Genomic DNA, 17,814 nt, shown 5'->3' with positions numbered 1-17,814 from the left:
TTCATGTCTTTACGACCTTGCTTGTTTATGGCAGCTGCTATTAGGTACTGGGTCAGCTTGACTTTACTGAGGATAGCTGAGTCTTTGCAGCCAACACAGAGACAGACAATGAACTACTGGTTTTAGAGTTTACTTAAGTGACCTGTAGAAACTAACCCATGAAGACCCAAAAATGGAAATATTCTTTCACTGGAACAATTTACAAAAACAAAACCTGAAAAAATATATTAAAGAAAGGATAAAGGCCAATTGTACTGTCAGTAATTTAACAGATGTATCTACTGTGTACAACAGAAGTGAATCCACCCCTTCACAGCGTCACTTAAATTTCAAATAACTGCTTTAATTCCAAGATGAACAGAAGGATATCTGCACTAATGTCGAATAACAAACTGAAAATACAGGCCCCACAGTGGGACCAATAGCTGGCCAGGTCATAGTCGTCGCTTTTTCATCTTTAGAAACTCTTGTGTGATTTTCTCAGTTTGCTTGTTTCATCCTCTGTCAAGCTTCTGCAGACTGGGAGTCATCTTGTCAGCCAGTATTTTGCCAGTATATCATCTCCCCAACACCTTTTGCACTCATGCAGCCCCATGTTATTACACCCACGCCTCTGTGTTTCACTATCAGGACTATGCAATCACTGTGGTAGGCCTGGCGAGAGTCACACCAAACATCCTGGACCTCTTCAGAGTTGAACAAATTTGTCTTGGTTCTCAACTAACCAAAGAATACGATCCCAATATTCACCAGGCTTCTTTTTATGTTCCTTAACAAAAATTCGTCCCGCAGCTTTCTGCCAAAGACAAAGAAAGAGTCTTTTTCTTGGACAGCATCCAAAGAGATTGACATCATGCACTGTCCTTCACATTGTCTAAGCTGTCACAGAAACTCAGATTTTGTCTCATAATTCCTGTGCCAAGTCTGAAGCACTTGCCTGTCTGTTTTTTTAGAGCTTGACTGTACGAGTAGCACTCTGTCTGTGGTGTCAATTTAGGAGGACGAGCACTACGGCTCTGATTAGTGGTACTACAGCTGATTACTCATGCAGCTGTGTTTAGGCTAACTTTTAGTTGATCATAGATCTTCCTGCATCCTTTTCCATCATCGTGGAGTCTCACAATCAGATTTCTGACTTCTCTGACGTTATTTTCCATGCGTAGACGTGATGCAGACGAGCAAAGTCTGCTGATCCGAAGCTGAGAAAATTCTGCTGTTAAGAAATCTTTTTTTAAAGCTGTGTTCATGCAGTGAAACTAATTGGAAGTCACAGGTGAACGCGGTTTCGTTTCAGTGATCACATATGTAGTCAGTTTTGTTGTGTGAGTTTTTACTTACTTACTTTTACTTACTGGGTCCTGCATTTTCAATATTTCCTAAGTGTTTGTTTTGATCATCAGAGAAAATACTGTACTCGTTCAATGAGAAACATTGCAGTTATTGAATGACCAAACAGTTTTGAATCGTTCAAGTTGTACAGATGTGTATTCACTTTTGTTTAAGTATATAGTGCCGATTAGTACACAAAAGACCACAAGAGATTTTTTATTTTGTTTTGTTCCAGTGACACAAATGAGCAGAGCAAAACATTGGCAACAACAGAGTGATGGCTCTGTACCCAGCTACCTGAATACATCAATGAAACATCCTCACAGAGCCTCTAGCGTGTTTCTTAAAACAGGGATGTTATTTTCAAGGTTCTGACCACCTTTTCAATCAGTCCTGACAACATTGTAATCACCCAAGTAACTGCTGAGCACTCAGCCAAGTCACATAAAACAAGTCAAATGTCTGCTGAGCACTCGAGCCCCATCTGATTGTGTTTTCAGAGCCATTTGCTGGTCCGTCTGTTTGTTTGTCTGTCAGCAAGATTATGCAAAAAAACTGCCAGACTGAATTTCATGAAACTTGGTGGAGAGGTGGAGAAAGGCCAGCGAAGGAACTCATTAAAATCTGGTGTAGAATTGGCTCACTTTCTTTAGAATTTCATGATGGGGCAGGAGTGTTGGCAGAGGGCTGCTCTCCCTGAGTGCTCCTCCAGTTCCTCATGTCAGGCTGTTCCCAGATCTCAGCAATTAACTTGGTGAGTGCGATGTTGGTATTATTTAGGGGGCTGATGGCACCAAATAAGACCCACGTTGTAATAAAGCCTTACAACTTTACTACTTGGGCTCCTTTAAACAAGACAAAGTAGCAGAGTGCATTTGGATGCATGTTGTTGTTTCACATTGCGGCAGCTTGACTATTGGCTAAAGTGGCGGTTGCATTTGCAGCGAGTTACTTGGTACAGAGAAGAACTGGCCCTGGCTGCTGGGTTTCATCAGTTTCACGGCGTTGTTCCAGCTCGTCACTCTGCCCTTCTTGCCAGAGTCTCCCAGCTTCCTGCTGTTCGAAAGAGGAGACCGCCCAGCCTGTGAGAAAGGTGTGAGAAAACACTTCAGGGGATTCTATCTTGGTCAGATTTGTAACTTTGTTGTGGTATTCTGTGGTCTAAATCGCCTGTTTTCTTATGTTCCACTAGCTATAAAGAGGTTGTGGGGCAACAATGACTACAGCAAGGAGATAGAGGAGATGCTGAAGGAGAAAGCTGCCCTGCAGAACGTTCGCAGCCACTCGGTGTTGGAGCTGATTCAGAACCAAACAGTCCGCTGGCAGCTCATCACCATCATTGTTATGTTCGTCTCACTGCAGCTCTGTGGCATCAACGCTGTGAGTTACATGTCACATTTCACCTCTTTTTTTTAAGTATATGTAATGTGTGATGAGTCTGAACGCACTGTTTTAAACCAAAACGCTTCATAAATGGAAATGTCATAAAATTTATTGTCTCTCTATGTCCAAATACTTCTCTATAGGTGTACTTTTACTCCTTTGAAGTGTTTCGTGCTGCAGGTATCCAAGAACACAAGTTACCTTACGCCGCCTTGGGAACAGGGCTTTGTGAACTGTCCACCTCTGTAGCCTTTGTAAGTCCCATTTCACCAATATCCAATCATCTTCTGGGTCAATATATAGTTGCAGGACTTTTTGTTACATGGTCGACATTTTTGCTGTTTTCAGGCATAAAATCAACATGGCCACCTAGAACCAAACACCACATGGCATTTTTACACAAAGATTCTTCTAAAATATTATATATACAACTGAGTAAAATTGAAATTGAAGGTTATTTATAAAGATACTGTAGTAAACCTGTTGACATGCCATAAATCCACACTTGACTCACACACTACTTTATATTAAATAACTCAGAAAGCCTTGGAGTCTGGCCAGTCTTTTCTTCAGGAGGAAATGACATCATGTGGAGCAGGTCATGTGATCTGGAATCAACACACTTCCTTGAGAGGTGTTTTTGTAATGGGTAACTTGGTTGAAAGTCATTTCTTGGACACAGATACAATTTGTTATTTTGTGTTATAAAATAACACAAACGACCGCAGAGAAACACAAACTGACAAACACAAAATGACCAAAAAGGGCTCAAAAAGACACAACCTTACTCAATGAGACAAATAATTATCATATAAAGGCACACAATGACAAGAGACACACAAAATAACTACAAAAATTGCAAAATGACCACAAAAACACTGAAAATAATCACAAACAGATTGAAAACAACCACAAAAAGGCACAAAATGGCCATAAAAATGCACAAAATTACCACAAAAATACACAAAATGACCACAAAAAGACCTAAAATGGCCACAAAATGGGCTGAAAATGGCCAAAAAAGAAACAAAAAAACCACAGAGAAACAAAATGACCAGGTCATGTGATCTGGAATTAACACACTTGCCTGAGAGGTGTTTTTGTAATGGGGAACTAAGTTGAAAGTGATTTCTGGAATAAAGATACAATTTGTTATTTTCCATATAAAATCTGATACATTGCCAAAAAAGAAACATCTGTCATGATTATCTCTACTTAATAAAGAGAACAAAATCAAAACTATTTTTGAATAAACTCATTTTAATATAGTTTAGCTCATTAGAAGGTGGTTGTTATTAAATTGGGATGGTTTTTTAAGTTGACATTTAAGTGATATCCAGTCATTTCTTATGAATAAGTGTTTGTTTCCATAAAAAAATAATCATGGAATTTGTAAAGACATGATCATAATGAACATAAAAAACTGTACCTTTAGTAAAAATGTATGCAAGTTATATCCCATGGACTTCAAAAGTCCCTCAATTATATATTGACCCTTCTATATCCATTTTTAAACCTACTAATGTCAGTGAATTTTGTCATATAACATCCTTTACACACCCTGAGGCTAACATTTGTTTTTTTGTTCCTCTTGTAGTGACTGATTAATGAAAAAAACCCTCTTTCCTCTGCTCTCATAGCTCAACAATGTTCTTCTGTAAACCATCTGTGACTGCTGTCCTCATGTGTAATGATAGCTCCCCCATGTGGCTGTTTGATTCTGTACAATCACTGCCTGAACATTTACTGCAGCACCTTAACTGTGTTTTGATGTTGCAGTTCATGATTATTCAGAGAACGGGGAAGAAAGTCCTGCTGTTCAGAGGGTACATAGGAATGTCTACGACTCTGGCTCTCCTCACCGTCACTCTGTACCTGCAAGTAAGTCAAAACACCAGCCCCCGTTTCATGCATATTTCTGCATATTTTGATGCAGAATATGAGAACTTAAGCTTAAATCCTTTCATTCTTCCCAGCATTATCTGTCCTGGATGCCATACTGCAGCATGGTCCTCATTTTCATGTTCATTTTCTCTTTTGCCTGTGGACCAGGTATGTTTGTCTCTTAGCAAATATTAGTTCAGGCTAAATATTTGCATTTGAATCAACAATGATAACATCTAACCGCAACATAAACATCCATCCTGTGTTCTTGACCCAAAGCTGCAGGGACGGTTTCTCTTCCAGGGGAAATCTTTCCTCAGGCATTCAAATCAGCTGCATACACAATCGCCTGCACCATCAACTGGACAGGCCTGTTTGTGCTCGGGATGATTTTCCCAGTCTTAGTGGTAAGCATAATAAATACTGGCAGACTTTTAGCTGCAGGCTACAGAAGACAAGCAGTAAATTAAAGAATTTATGTAGGTGAAATAAGGTGAAATGCATCACACAAACTGACTCACAAACGGCCTCCAAATGTTTCACTTTCAGGAGAATCTGGATTCCTTTTGCTTTGTTATTTTTCTTTTTTTCTGCGTGGTTGCTGTGATTTACATAAAGTTCATCCCCGAGACCAGGAATCGGACGACGCTGGAGATCGCTGCAGAGTTCGACAGGATACACTCCAAATCTGGAGCATTACACAGGATAGCATTCCCTGAAAACAACCTCAATGGAGTCAAAACATACGAAACCAAGTTCTGATCAGATATATTTGGCTTGAAGAAGTTACTGCATATCACACTGAGGAGAAATAGGGTCATATGTAATTGTGGGACTTTTTGTAACATAGTTGACAGGTATCATAGTTGACATTTTTGCTGTTTTCAGGCCTAAAATCAACATGGCTGCCTATAACCAAACACCACATGGCATTTTTACAGAAAGATGACCAAGTGACTTTCCTGACTTGTTCAAATCAATGATTTGCTCTTCAGACTTTCCCATTGTACTGTTTGCAGTTGAGTTTAATGAGTGTATCAAACAGGCCCCTATTAAATTAACTGAATGGCGTCAGCAGCTGTAGTCGACTATAATCACTCACAAGAAGTTAAGAGCCCATACCACTATGAAAATTTGATTAACACAACTTTCTACATCACAAAACTAATAATTAAAGGTTGTTTTTGTATATTTTTGACCCAGGAGATTTTGCCATATTTCCAGAAGACCGACAATAAATTTATAAAAGAACCAAAATGCATGATTGTTTTCTGTGTTTCAATTATTTTATTGTAGAAAATTAGGAGTTATAGAAGCCATTGGAAAACTGAAGACTGCCATGATATACACGGTCCATACAAGTGCATGTAAACTTTTGTTCAAACTGTATATAGATAAACAGTGAATTAAATACATTTATTGTGACAGATGAAACTTACTGCAGCTGTGGTTTGCTGTTAGCCAGCCCTCAGCTGTCAGAATGTGATTATCTGTAGTTAATTTGTTTTCAGTTGCTAATGTGTTCCAGTGCTGACAGCCCTTTGTGGAGGAAGCTAATTGTCTAAATTTAGATCTATGATGTGATATTTTATTGTATTCACATTGCTCCTGGTAACTCTGTTGCTGTCTTGTCTCTGGATATTTCTGGAAAGAGTCTCTGGGGCTAAACTATTAATGCATCTGAAGACTAATTTGAGAAAACAGAAATGACTGAAGCTCTGAAATCATAATATGATAAGCGACTAAAAATAGATTCCTCATCTCATTTAAATGAAATAACAACATCTCTCCTCAGGGACACGATCAAACCTGCTGCCACTGTAGCTTATGTTTGTGAAGTTTGTTGTTGCTGACTTGTGACACTTCCAGCACATGTTGCTGCTAACACTTTGCACTCTGGTGCTGCGCTCCGTAGCTTCTGGTGAACCTAAAGCCAAATGATTCATGAACTAAATGAGTCACAAATCAAACATCTGAGACATTTTGCTTTGGTGAACACACTTGAACTGTTTGGATCACAGCAGGGCCGACGGTCATCGGGAAACTCCCACCATGTGCGTATTTGGCACACAGCCCCTAAACATGTGTGCAGCGCTGATAACACAATCTACACCCTTGAAGCTGAAAGTGTGAGTCAGATGCAACAGGCGATGTTTTCCTGCAGCCGTTTGCATCATCAACAAGCACAAAAGTGACGAGGTGGAGCTTCAGCCTGCGTACGAAAACAGAAAAAGGGCCACGCCTGCAAAGTTTGGGTACATTTGGTAGCTTAAAAGTCTCTCCTCTGACTATTTGCCAAAAGTGTTGAGGGTTGGACATCAGGAGGCAGGAAAATGGACGAAATGGACACATATCCAAGCATGTACCCCGATCGGCCCAGGCTGAAGAGAGACTTTGACCAAAAGTGAGTCCATTTACTTTGGGTAATATCACAGAATTTGTGGGGCTTTATTATTATAATGATTCTCAGAAAAACTGTTTTCCTTTTGTAATTTCTTTGCTTCATTGACCACAACAGCAGGCCAGGAAATGATTTAATTCTACACTACTAATATATTACTCTGCATTTATCCTTATTCCAAGTTAGACAATACATTAATGGCCTACAGCATCCACTGGTGTGTTTTCTGACACTTCGCCTGCTTCTATCCACTCAGTTTGCACCCAGTAACTAAATATTTAAATCACTTCAGAAAGTGCTCCTGCATCAGAAATACCTCCAATTGCTCTCAGGAGAAAGATTTTCAATGCACAGCAGCGACACATTCAGAAAATATGAGCTTGCAGGTTAATTATTTACAGGAACCCTGTATGTGTGAACTGTTGAGGGTTGAGACCGGGACGTCCAGCCTGATGGTGCAGCAGATTGGCCTCCTTCTTCAAGAAACCAGTTATAGCAGCAGATTCTTATAAACACAGCCTGGATGCTTTTAGCTTTAACATGCTTTGACGCCATTTGAAACATTTAAAACACGGTGACGGCAGCATGACGGTGATGATAACATCTGCAGCCTCCACCCAGCTCCACCCTGCTGAAGGCCCAGGAGGAGAACAAAGAGGAGAACATGTGGGTTCAGGTCAAGAAGCAACAACAACGAGGTCCCATCACCTCAGATGACTTCTACTCCACTCAAACCCAATCTCATGATACAACTGATGCTCACTAGCTGATAAGCATCGAGCTGAGTTTGTGTTACTGAACCCCAACAAACCTCATTGAGACAAATGCACCACAGATCGTAAAATGATGGATGAATGTAACACAACCTCTTTTGTCCGGTCATGTGTCTGCAGGCCTGATTTGTTGTGTTTGTGTTCGATCGCAGGGTGTTCGTCAACAGAAGCCTGACACTAGAGAACATCAGATGCTACGGCTTCGACATGGATTACACGCTGGCATGTATGTGAAACTCTGTGTAAAATGTTGTGTCACCAGCAGGAGGACGACTGTCGTGTCTGTGAATTATTTATCATAACTTCAGAATTCTCTGGAGCCACAGCAGACCTGCAGGTTGAGCACTAATGGCTTTGCTGTGGGCTGTGTTTTGTTTTGTTTGCAGTGTATAAGTCTCCTGACTACGAGAGTCTGGGCTTTGAGCTGATAAGAGACAGAATGGTTTCTATTGGTTACCCTCATGAGCTCCTGCGCTACACTTACGACCCCAGTTTTGCCACCCGGTTAGTGTGAAGTCTGTCTCAGTAATCAGTAACAATCAGTTTATCTCATGTACTAATTTAATTCTCTCCACCCCTCAGAGGCTTAGTGGTCGACACCAAGTATGGGAACCTCCTCAAGGTGGATTCAAATGGAAATATTTTAGTCTGCAGTCACGGCTTCCGCTTCCTCAAAGGGTAAAGTTAAAGTCAGAACTGAACACAGTGCAAAGATTTGTTGTTTTTTTTTTTTTTGGTGTTACTGCTTTTTAAAGAGCATCTTTACAAGTGAACTCTGGAGTTAAGATACATTAACTCTGTAAAACCCAAATATTCATGAAAAAAAGAGCAACACAAATCTAAAAAAAAAAATTTAAAAATGAGCATAAATAAATAAATAAATAAATTAAACTTAAAAAATAACAGATTTATATATCTATATATATATATATATATATATATATATATATATATATATATATATATATATATATATATATATATATATATATATATATATATATATATATAAAAAAACCAAATATAGGAAAAAATGGGCAAAAATAATACACATAAATATATATATAAATAGTAAAAAACAATAATAAAAAAATAAAACTGATACTGTATTTTTGCAACGGTGGGTTTTACAGGGTTAAAATGAGAAGGGGACTGTAAAGAAGACAAATAAGTAACATATTTAATAGACAGCAACCATATATGTGAAGGTTAAATTGAAATAATTTAGGGTAAGTTAGATTTAAGGTAAGTTAAAATCATTTTAAAGATTAGCTATCCACTATTTTAAATAATTAAAATTATCCCCATGTTTTCCAGCTTCAAAAGGTTTACACACAAATATATACATTATATATCCAATACAACAAATCCATCGACGTCCTCTTGAAACAGATCTTTCTACGTGATGCTACTTTTAAGCATATTGTAATGTTAATACTTATTTACTTTTTGTAACTACAGTTTTGTTTGCATTATATTTACTTGAGTATTTCTGCACTGTAGTTTTGCTGATTTTCTTAAGTGAAAGGTCAAAATATTTCTTCAATGACCGTCTTCACCAAACACTGGAGCATCTTTCAGCATGATAATGTGTCTCCTGGTCTTTAGAATCTGCCACTTATATTTAGGAATAAAACCATAATTTGTATTATTTAATGCAATATAGCTATTTAAAATAATGTTCCTGTAAAATTCTGTGATGTACTGGTGGTTTTGGCTCCCACATTTACTCACTGTGGGCTCATTTTTCTCCCTGAAAACAAAACTCAAGATATATTTTATGCAGTATAGTGAAAGATTAAAGAAAAAAATAAGAAAGTTGAATTTCTTTGATTATTCATTTTGCAACAATTGAAAAAACTTAGATGTAACGTGCAACACTTTTCCAAATGTCAACAGTTTTTACCACTGCAGGAAAAAAAAAGAAGGTTCCATAAGCTGCAGATATTTATCTATTTGAATTTTCACAACTTCTTCAAACGAGGTGTGTTTGACATAACTCTACGCATGCAGATCATGTTGAACGTATCCTCTAACAACTTGCAGGTAGAATTAAGTGCAGAATTTTTTGACTTTTTACAGGATGTGGTGCAAATATTTATTTGTTTAGATGAAATATGATGATTTTAAACTTGGATTTCATAAATTTTCTTGGCCGCAGGGCTGTTGCAAAGTTAAAAATCCAATGATTCTTTCTCTTTTTACCATTTGTTGCTCTAATAAATGCAATTTTCATTATTTTTTTAAAGACAGGACGAGTTAGAGGTCTTTGAGTTTGATGAAAGTTTTCTATTGACTTGCTTATTAATGCAAAATTGTCATCGTGCAAGAAAATCTGGAGTTTGACATGAAATTTAATATACAGGTTAAACTGAAATGTATTAAGTATTAGTGTACAGCAGTATGAAGCGGATTTAAAGAGTAAAAGGCAGTAACTGAATGGCGGTAAACAATGCTGATACCACAGTTAATTAAACTTGCCAGGCTGTTTTTGTTTGGAAGTGATTTTTGGTTGTTTAATAAGAGAAGAGGCACAAAGATAATAATAGAAGGTCAGCTGAGATGAGCTGGATTTGACTCGTTTTATTTATGTTCTGGTTGTTAAATCTGGTTGTAGATCATCACAAGATTTCACACACTTTCCGAAATGCTGCTTCATGCACATTTGTTTACATCTTTCTGCCATTTTAGACCATTAAAGTGACCTGTGTTCTATTTGTGCTCCACAGGGAAGACGTTCACAACTATTATCCCAATAAGTTCATCCAAAGAGGCGACACTGAGCGATTTTACATCCTCAACACTCTCTTCAATCTGTCAGGTATGAATGGTTTCCTCTTTCCTATTGTTGACTGTTCATTTTAGCCTTTACCTTTTCTTTTCCAAGTAGATTATGTGATAGAACTAATGAACACGCTCCCTACAGAGACGTATCTGTACGCCTGCCTGGTGGACTTCTTCACCAGATGCACCAGATACAGTAAGTAAGTGGACATTTTTTATTATTCCGGCTCCTCTCTGCCCTCTTTTTCTGCACCCTTGAGTCTTGAACAATTATAAATAAACCAGTGAACTTCTTCTCAAACCTCAAACTTTTTTGTCCTTTTCCTGCTGCAGCCTAATAAATGGCTTCCAGCACGGCGACCTGCTCATGTCCTTCAGAAGCATGTTTCAGGATGTTCGAGATGCGATGGACTTTATTCACGACACTGTAAGTTTGTAAAAAAGAACCATATTGCAACACTTTGTGTTTAGGTGTGTCTAATTGTTGTACATTGCTGTGTTGTGTGTTGCATAGGGAATCCTAAAAGAACGAACCATAAAGAATCTGGAGAAATATGTGATCAGAGACGTGAGTAAGCTAAAAAAAAAAAAAAAAAAAAAGATTCTTCACCTGGATTAAATTTAACTCTCAAAATTGCAAAAATCCTGAAAATATAAATGTTTTCTTTGCAGCCAAAGCTCCCAGTCCTCCTACGTCGAATTAAAGAAGTGGCCAAGGTGTTCCTGGCCACCAACAGTGACTACAGCTACACCGAGGTGAACTAGAACCTTGTATTGTTGCTCAAATTACACCTTTTTACAGTAAACTATGTGAAAGTAAAGCCGAGACTCTTATTCTAACATGTTTTTTTTTTTTAACCTTTCTTTCATCACAAAGAACATCATGAACTACCTGCTAGAAAGTAGTCCTAAGGTAAGGCAGTTTTAATTGTGTTTATTAGAGAATATTCAGGGTAAATATATAACTATGTGACTTTTTGTAACATAGTTGACAGATATCATAGTTGACATCTTTGCTGTTTTCAGGCCTAAAATCAACATGGCTGCCTATAACCAAACACCACATGGCATTTTTACATGTGTAAAAACACAAAGATTCTTCTAAATATTATATATACAATTGAGTAAAATTGAAATTGAAAGTTATTTATAAAGATATTGTAATAAACCTGTTGACATGCCATAAATCCACACTTGACTCACACACTACTTTATATTAAATAAGTCAGAAAGCCTTGGAGTCTGGCCAGTCTTTTCTTCAGGAGGAAATGACATCATATGGAGCAGGTCATGTGATCTGGAATTAACACACTTCCTTGAGAGGTGTTTTTGTAATGGGGAACTCAGTGGAAAGGGATTTCTCGGACGCAGATGCAATTTGTTATTTTGTGCTATAAAAAAACATAAATGACCACAGAAAACACAGAATGACTTGATGAGACACAAAATTATCATAAAAAGAGACAAAACCACTACAAACTGACTGATAATGACCAAAAATGACCACAGAGAGACACAAGATGACAAAGAAACACAAAATGATCAAAAGGGCTCAAAAAGACACAAGATAAGTCAATGAGACACATATTTATCATATAAAGACACAAAATGACGAGAGACATAAAATAACTACAAAAAATTGCAAAAATGACTACAAAAACACCTAAAATTATCACAAACAGACTGAAAATGGCCACAAAAATGCACAAAATGACCACAAAAAGAGCTAAAATGCCTACAAAATGGACTGAAATGGCCAAAAAACAAACAAAAAAAATTCAGAAAAACAAAATGACCAGGTCATGTGATCTGGAATTAACACACTTCCTTGAGAGGTGTTTTTGTAATGAGTAACTTAGTTGAAAGTGATTTCTGGGACACAGATACAATTAGTTATTTTCCATATAAAGTTTGATATATTGCCAAAAAAGAAATATCTGTCATGATTATCTCAACTTAATAAAAAGACCACAATTAAAACTATTTTTGAATAAGCTCATTTTATTATTATTTAGCTAATTAGAAGGTGGTTGTTAATAAATCGGGACGGTTATTTAGTTGACATTTTAGTGATATCCAGTCATTTTTTATTAATAAGTGATTGTTTCCATAATAAATAATTATGGAATTTGTAAAGACATGATCATAATCAACATAAAAAACATTAGTTCTTTTTACTTTTAATAAAAATGTATGCAGATATATCCCATGGACTTCAAAAATTCCTCAGTTATATATTGACGCTTCAACTTAAGAGTGTCATATAAATTTCATATTTCTTCTTCATTCCAGCCTGGAGGTGCCAAACCGTCCTGGCACAGCTTTTTTGACCTGGTCGTGGTCGACACCAGGAAGCCGCTGTTCTTTGCAGAAGGAACCGTCCTGAGACAAGTGGACACGGTATGAGCAAGTGTCTCCTGAGTCACAGAAGAATGTTGTGTATCAGCAGGTTTTTTAATATGAGTGTTGTATTTTGGATGCAGAACACTGGAAAGCTTCGGATCGGGACGTACACTGGCGACCTGCAGCATGGAACAGTTTATTCTGGAGGTGAGATGCAAAAATGATGGATTTTCATTTATTTATTGTCGTGTTGTGACTTACACCCTTAAAATTTTAAACAATCTCAAATATTATCATGAAATATTTGTGAAAAAATCTTTTTTGTGTTTCCAAAGGTGTGGCTGCATTAGACAGACACAAACAAATACAAACGATATTTTTGGTTTATTGTTTACAAGAAAAACTAATAAAACTAAATTCTACCAAAATGATTATTTTTATGGAACCAATTTTAAGTTTTTAATGGCTTTTTAAAGATTTGTTTAGTATTATGGCTGTGATTGTACTAAAAGAAATTACACATGAAGACCTAAAAGTGATTGTTAATGCAATATTTCATAAATATATGAGGTGTCCCAAAACTTTTTTCCACCACTGTATAATTTAGTTTCCCTCCTTTTGTGTTTTCCTGTCGCAGGATCTTCAGATATCGTCTGTGATCTGCTGGATGTTAAGGGTAAAGACGTCCTCTACGTCGGAGATCACATCTTTGGAGACATCCTGAAATCTAAGAAACGTCAAGGATGGAAAACTTTTCTGGTCGTACCGGAGCTCAGCAAGGAGCTGCATGTGTGGGAGGAGAAGAAAAGTAAGAACAAGAAGACTCAAACCTCTTAGAATTTACAGCTTTATGATTGTTTGATCAGAGTTTTGAGGACTTTCCTGTTTTTTTCAGATCTCTTTGAGGAGCTTAAACGTCTCGATGTCTTCTTAGCTGAACTTTACACGTGAGTCTATCTGGAAATTAAGCATTCAACACTTAATTAAATGTTTACACACTAAACATCTGGTTTATAATGAGTTAATTATGTAAAACTAGTGCACAGTTTATTATCTGTCATCATTTATAGAGGATAAATGAGTGAGTTATAGATTGAGGATATTTAAGCCTGCAATGCTGTCAGGGTATTTTGTCTGATTACATTTACTTATATGTCATTAATGATATGTCAGTAAGTTTTTTCTGCACAAAATGTTTGCTTTTATGGCGTTACCTTCACAGGATGAGAAGCTGCTGCTCAAAAGGCAACCATAAAATCTCATTTTTAAATAAAACACCTTATATTTAGAAAATAAAAGCTGACCAGCAGAGTAAAAACTGTTCTAAATTCTTCATAAATGCTGTAGAGTTACAGACAACATGCAGCCTCGCTTTTACAACTGGATGCTGGGCCATTTCTGCTCCCTAAGGTCCATTTTGTTGTTGGTTTCAGACTATTAAAAGTGAAGGAATAAGGTCTGTTGATTAGTTTTTTTAGCAGCTCCTCTATACTTTTAAATGAGGCGAATTTGCACAGTTTTGAATATTTGAATTAGGTGAAGTATATTTTAACAGAATAATTCATCCACTGAACTCAACATAAAATATTAAGTAATTAAAATGGTGTTTGAGCTGTGTTTGATTCCGGCCACCAGGGGGAGCTGCAGCACCGCACTTCCAATGATAAATTCAAATTTCATAATTTGTAATCACATCTTTAGTGATGGCATATATTAAATCTGTCTGCTTTTATTAATTGTACATCATTATGTGTTAAACAATTCATTATAGGACAACAAAATAAAATGTCATGTGTATTATGAATCGATGATTAACTAATCAGCTGATTTCTAAATAATTCCCAAATCATTTATGCTAAAAAGTTTGGAATATTTTAGAGGTTTGTTGATGTTTTGCAGCTCGTAGATCACAAACAAAAGGATTCATTACACCTTTATTTAGCAGCATTTGTTGCTATGAAAGAAAATTTTATTGTTCACTATGACACAGTTTGACTAAGCTGTTCTGTGTTGTTTGAAGACATCTGGACAGCGGCAGCAGAGAGTGTCCAGACATCAGCGCCATTCAGATGAGAATAAAGGTGAGTGTCACACATCAGAACTATTAAAGGTTTCTGTTTTTTAATGGAGGCAAAATGTAGCTGATTTAACGACATATGGGTCAATATATTATTGAGGGACTTTTGAAGTCCCTCAATAATATATTGACCCGTATGTGGTTCTTAAGTTGCCTTTTTGTTGTTTCTGGAAAGATTTAAACTCCTCATGATGTTAGCACACTGTTCTGCCTCCTTCACTTATTGTTGACAGCTCAAATCATCAACATGAAACTGTATATAAATGCACTAGGACACTTTTTAATTGCACTAATACAGTACAGTTCAGTGCTGCAGCAGAAACCAGAAAGTCTCCTCCTGCTGGTTTGCAGGTGCTGACCTACAGGATGGACATGTCCTACGGCCAGATGGGCAGTTTGCTGCGTAGCGGAGCCAGACAGACACTGTTTGCCAGCCAGCTGATGCGTTATGCAGATCTATACTCGTCCACCTGCATCAACCTGCTGCACTACCCCTTCAATTACCTCTTCATGGCTCCTCCAGTCCTCGTCAGTGCTCTACTTCTGTTCAAACTCCTACACAGGAAGAAACACAAGTGTCACCTTTTTTAAAGTTAATCACGGTGCTTTTTCTCTTTCAGATGCCTCACGAGGCTACAACGGACCTCACAGTGACCCAAAACGATGTCAAGACCAACAAAACTGAGTAAGAACTTTTATATGTGTGTGGATTGATTGATCATTTCAGTCTAAATTCTGTTATATTCTGAAGTCAATGATGGACATTTTTCTCTCTCGCAGTGCTGAAGGAAGCTGATTATAATGAACCAGAAGAAGCAGAACATGAAGATGCTGCAGAGGAATCTTGTAAATGTGTTTCAAGGTGACTGCTTACACTTGTGCACGTATGATGGGTTTGCTGCAGCCATGATGTGCCTCCTTTACACAGAACAAACTTATTGCTCCACCTGCTGGATATGAGCCGCTATGCCATGGAACGTTTACCTTAGAAACCCATAATTCAAGCAGGAGACATATTTAAATATACATGACTCAAGGTTACTGTATATATGAGTGAAACTTTGTTTTGACAACTAGTTGTACAGATGCACTTTTAATCAGGAGTTTGTGCAATGGTTTTAAGAAGGAAATGTATTTAATAGTTGTTTGTGTAATGTCTGTTGAAGGATCTCAATAAATCATTAATATTGTTGGTTTTCATTCGTTTCATTAAAGCATCATGATGTCTCAGCGAACAAGACAAAGACATCCTCACATTGTGTGACTTATACAGTTTCATTGGAGCTTTTTCTTTTGTAGAAAGTTCTACAGATGTAATGGCAGATGTTCACGGCTGTTTCCGGAAACACATAAAGTTCCTGAATTTTTCAAACTACAAACAAAAATCCATCTATTATGTTGGATATTGGCCAAAAATCTGAAAAGCAGATACTTTAAAACAAGAAATTAGTCAGATGCAAGTTAGAACACAGCTGGTAATATTTCCTTAAATTCTATCCATTATTTTCAACATGTTCCAACACGACATCTCCAAAACAGAATGGAGGTCATGGGACAACTATGTATTCTAAATAGAGTCTTAGATCATAAATTACAGGAACAAGTTACACATTTCTGATAGTCAGAGTTAATGAAGTTGTTGATTCTGATATCATAGTTGACATTTTTGCTGTTTTCGGGACTAAAATCAGCATGGCCGCCTGTAACCAAACACCACATGGCATTTTTAAGGAAAGATTCTTCTAAATATTATATATACAATTGAATTAAATTGAAAGTTATTTCTAAAGATATTGTAGTAAACCTGTTGACATGCCATAAATCCACACTTGACTCACACACTACTTTCTATTAAATAACTCAGAAAGCCTTGGAGTCTTGCCAGTCTTTTCTTCAGGAGGAAATGACATCATGTGGAGCAGGTCATGTGATCTGGAATTAACACACATAGACTGTATATGAAGATGGACGTAGCGCCCATAGATATGAATCAGTAGATAGGACACTCCCCCTATGAGCTGCGTGCTACAGCGAGGCTAAGCTAGTGGGAGCAAAGTTTCAGTGTATTCCGTTGATGTAGACGGCGTGAAAACGGAAACGGAAGTATGCCGTCTCACTGTGCTGCATACAGTTACACACTACGTCGTACGATTGAGACAAGGAAACTTGGAATGACTTTTCATAGGTAAGAATAGTTTTTGGCTCTTTTTTCATTATCAAATCTTGTTGAGAGCTTCCAGTCTATGACAGCTAACTAGTTAGCCACTAGCAAAATGCTAAGCTAGCAGCTTGACTACCAAATACCAGACGATTAATAGTAGCTGTAGTATAGTTGTACAAGCAGTAGTAGTAATAGTAAAAGTACAAGCAGCAGTAGTAGTATAAATAAACCAAACCCATTTTATGATTGGGATTACAGGCAATTCTTTAGGACTGCTCTCAAATAATTGAAATGTTACTAAACAAGGTTATACTTATCAAATTAAATAGCTCTGGTCTCCAGTATATTGGCTAATTCGGTTCTTTGGACTTAATTTATCAGCATGATTTCTTTTTTAATATGTTGTGTACAGACTTATTTACTTCTCTGTCTACTTTTCTTACTCCATGTAGGTTTCCCAGAGACGATGGGTGGAGGAGGAATTGGAAGTTTGTCGGCTTAGACCTGGTGTCATTCCATCAGTGTTAAACTTCCCGGCTCATCTTGGAAGAGTACGTGCCAGAAAGACCACAACCAAGCAGCCTTGAGATCTTAGGCAGCGTCTCCCTGAGGTGGGTGTCGACGGTGTTCACGGTCAGGTCTGTGGTAATCCTGTCAAAAAACAAAACAGAAAAACATC

The 17,814-nt window shown here is 37.3% G+C and overlaps 1 protein-coding gene across 4 annotated transcripts in view; it reads left to right on the top strand.

Moving 5' to 3' along the window:
• nt5c2l1 (5'-nucleotidase, cytosolic II, like 1) overlaps positions 1 to 16,164 on the top strand; it is a 29,050-nt gene extending 12,886 nt beyond the window's left edge. For 3 of the 4 annotated variants that reach the window (XM_055004011.1, XM_055004012.1, XM_055004013.1), the window contains 17 exons: positions 7,923 to 7,996; positions 8,157 to 8,274; positions 8,353 to 8,448; positions 10,500 to 10,591; positions 10,697 to 10,754; positions 10,888 to 10,981; positions 11,069 to 11,122; positions 11,227 to 11,310; positions 11,432 to 11,467; positions 12,847 to 12,954; positions 13,038 to 13,104; positions 13,535 to 13,705; positions 13,793 to 13,844; positions 14,918 to 14,978; positions 15,326 to 15,502; positions 15,595 to 15,659; positions 15,755 to 16,164. In XM_055004011.1, the coding sequence (XP_054859986.1) occupies positions 7,923 to 7,996; positions 8,157 to 8,274; positions 8,353 to 8,448; positions 10,500 to 10,591; positions 10,697 to 10,754; positions 10,888 to 10,981; positions 11,069 to 11,122; positions 11,227 to 11,310; positions 11,432 to 11,467; positions 12,847 to 12,954; positions 13,038 to 13,104; positions 13,535 to 13,705; positions 13,793 to 13,844; positions 14,918 to 14,978; positions 15,326 to 15,502; positions 15,595 to 15,659; positions 15,755 to 15,770 (1,423 nt within the window). In that variant the 3' untranslated portion in view covers positions 15,771 to 16,164. Of the gene's footprint in view, positions 1 to 6,631; positions 7,001 to 7,922; positions 7,997 to 8,156; positions 8,275 to 8,352; positions 8,449 to 10,499; positions 10,592 to 10,696; positions 10,755 to 10,887; positions 10,982 to 11,068; positions 11,123 to 11,226; positions 11,311 to 11,431; positions 11,468 to 12,846; positions 12,955 to 13,037; positions 13,105 to 13,534; positions 13,706 to 13,792; positions 13,845 to 14,917; positions 14,979 to 15,325; positions 15,503 to 15,594; positions 15,660 to 15,754 lie in introns of those variants that run through there. The other variant, XM_023269988.3, reaches the window with a different exon arrangement.
• Positions 16,165 to 17,814: the final 1,650 nt, after the last annotated feature.

Source organism: Amphiprion ocellaris, chromosome 17, assembly GCF_022539595.1.
Source record: "Amphiprion ocellaris isolate individual 3 ecotype Okinawa chromosome 17, ASM2253959v1, whole genome shotgun sequence".
NCBI lineage: Eukaryota > Metazoa > Chordata > Actinopteri > Pomacentridae > Amphiprion > Amphiprion ocellaris.
The sequence above is the reverse complement of the archived record's forward strand: the minus strand, read 5'-3'. Positions and strand labels throughout refer to the sequence as shown.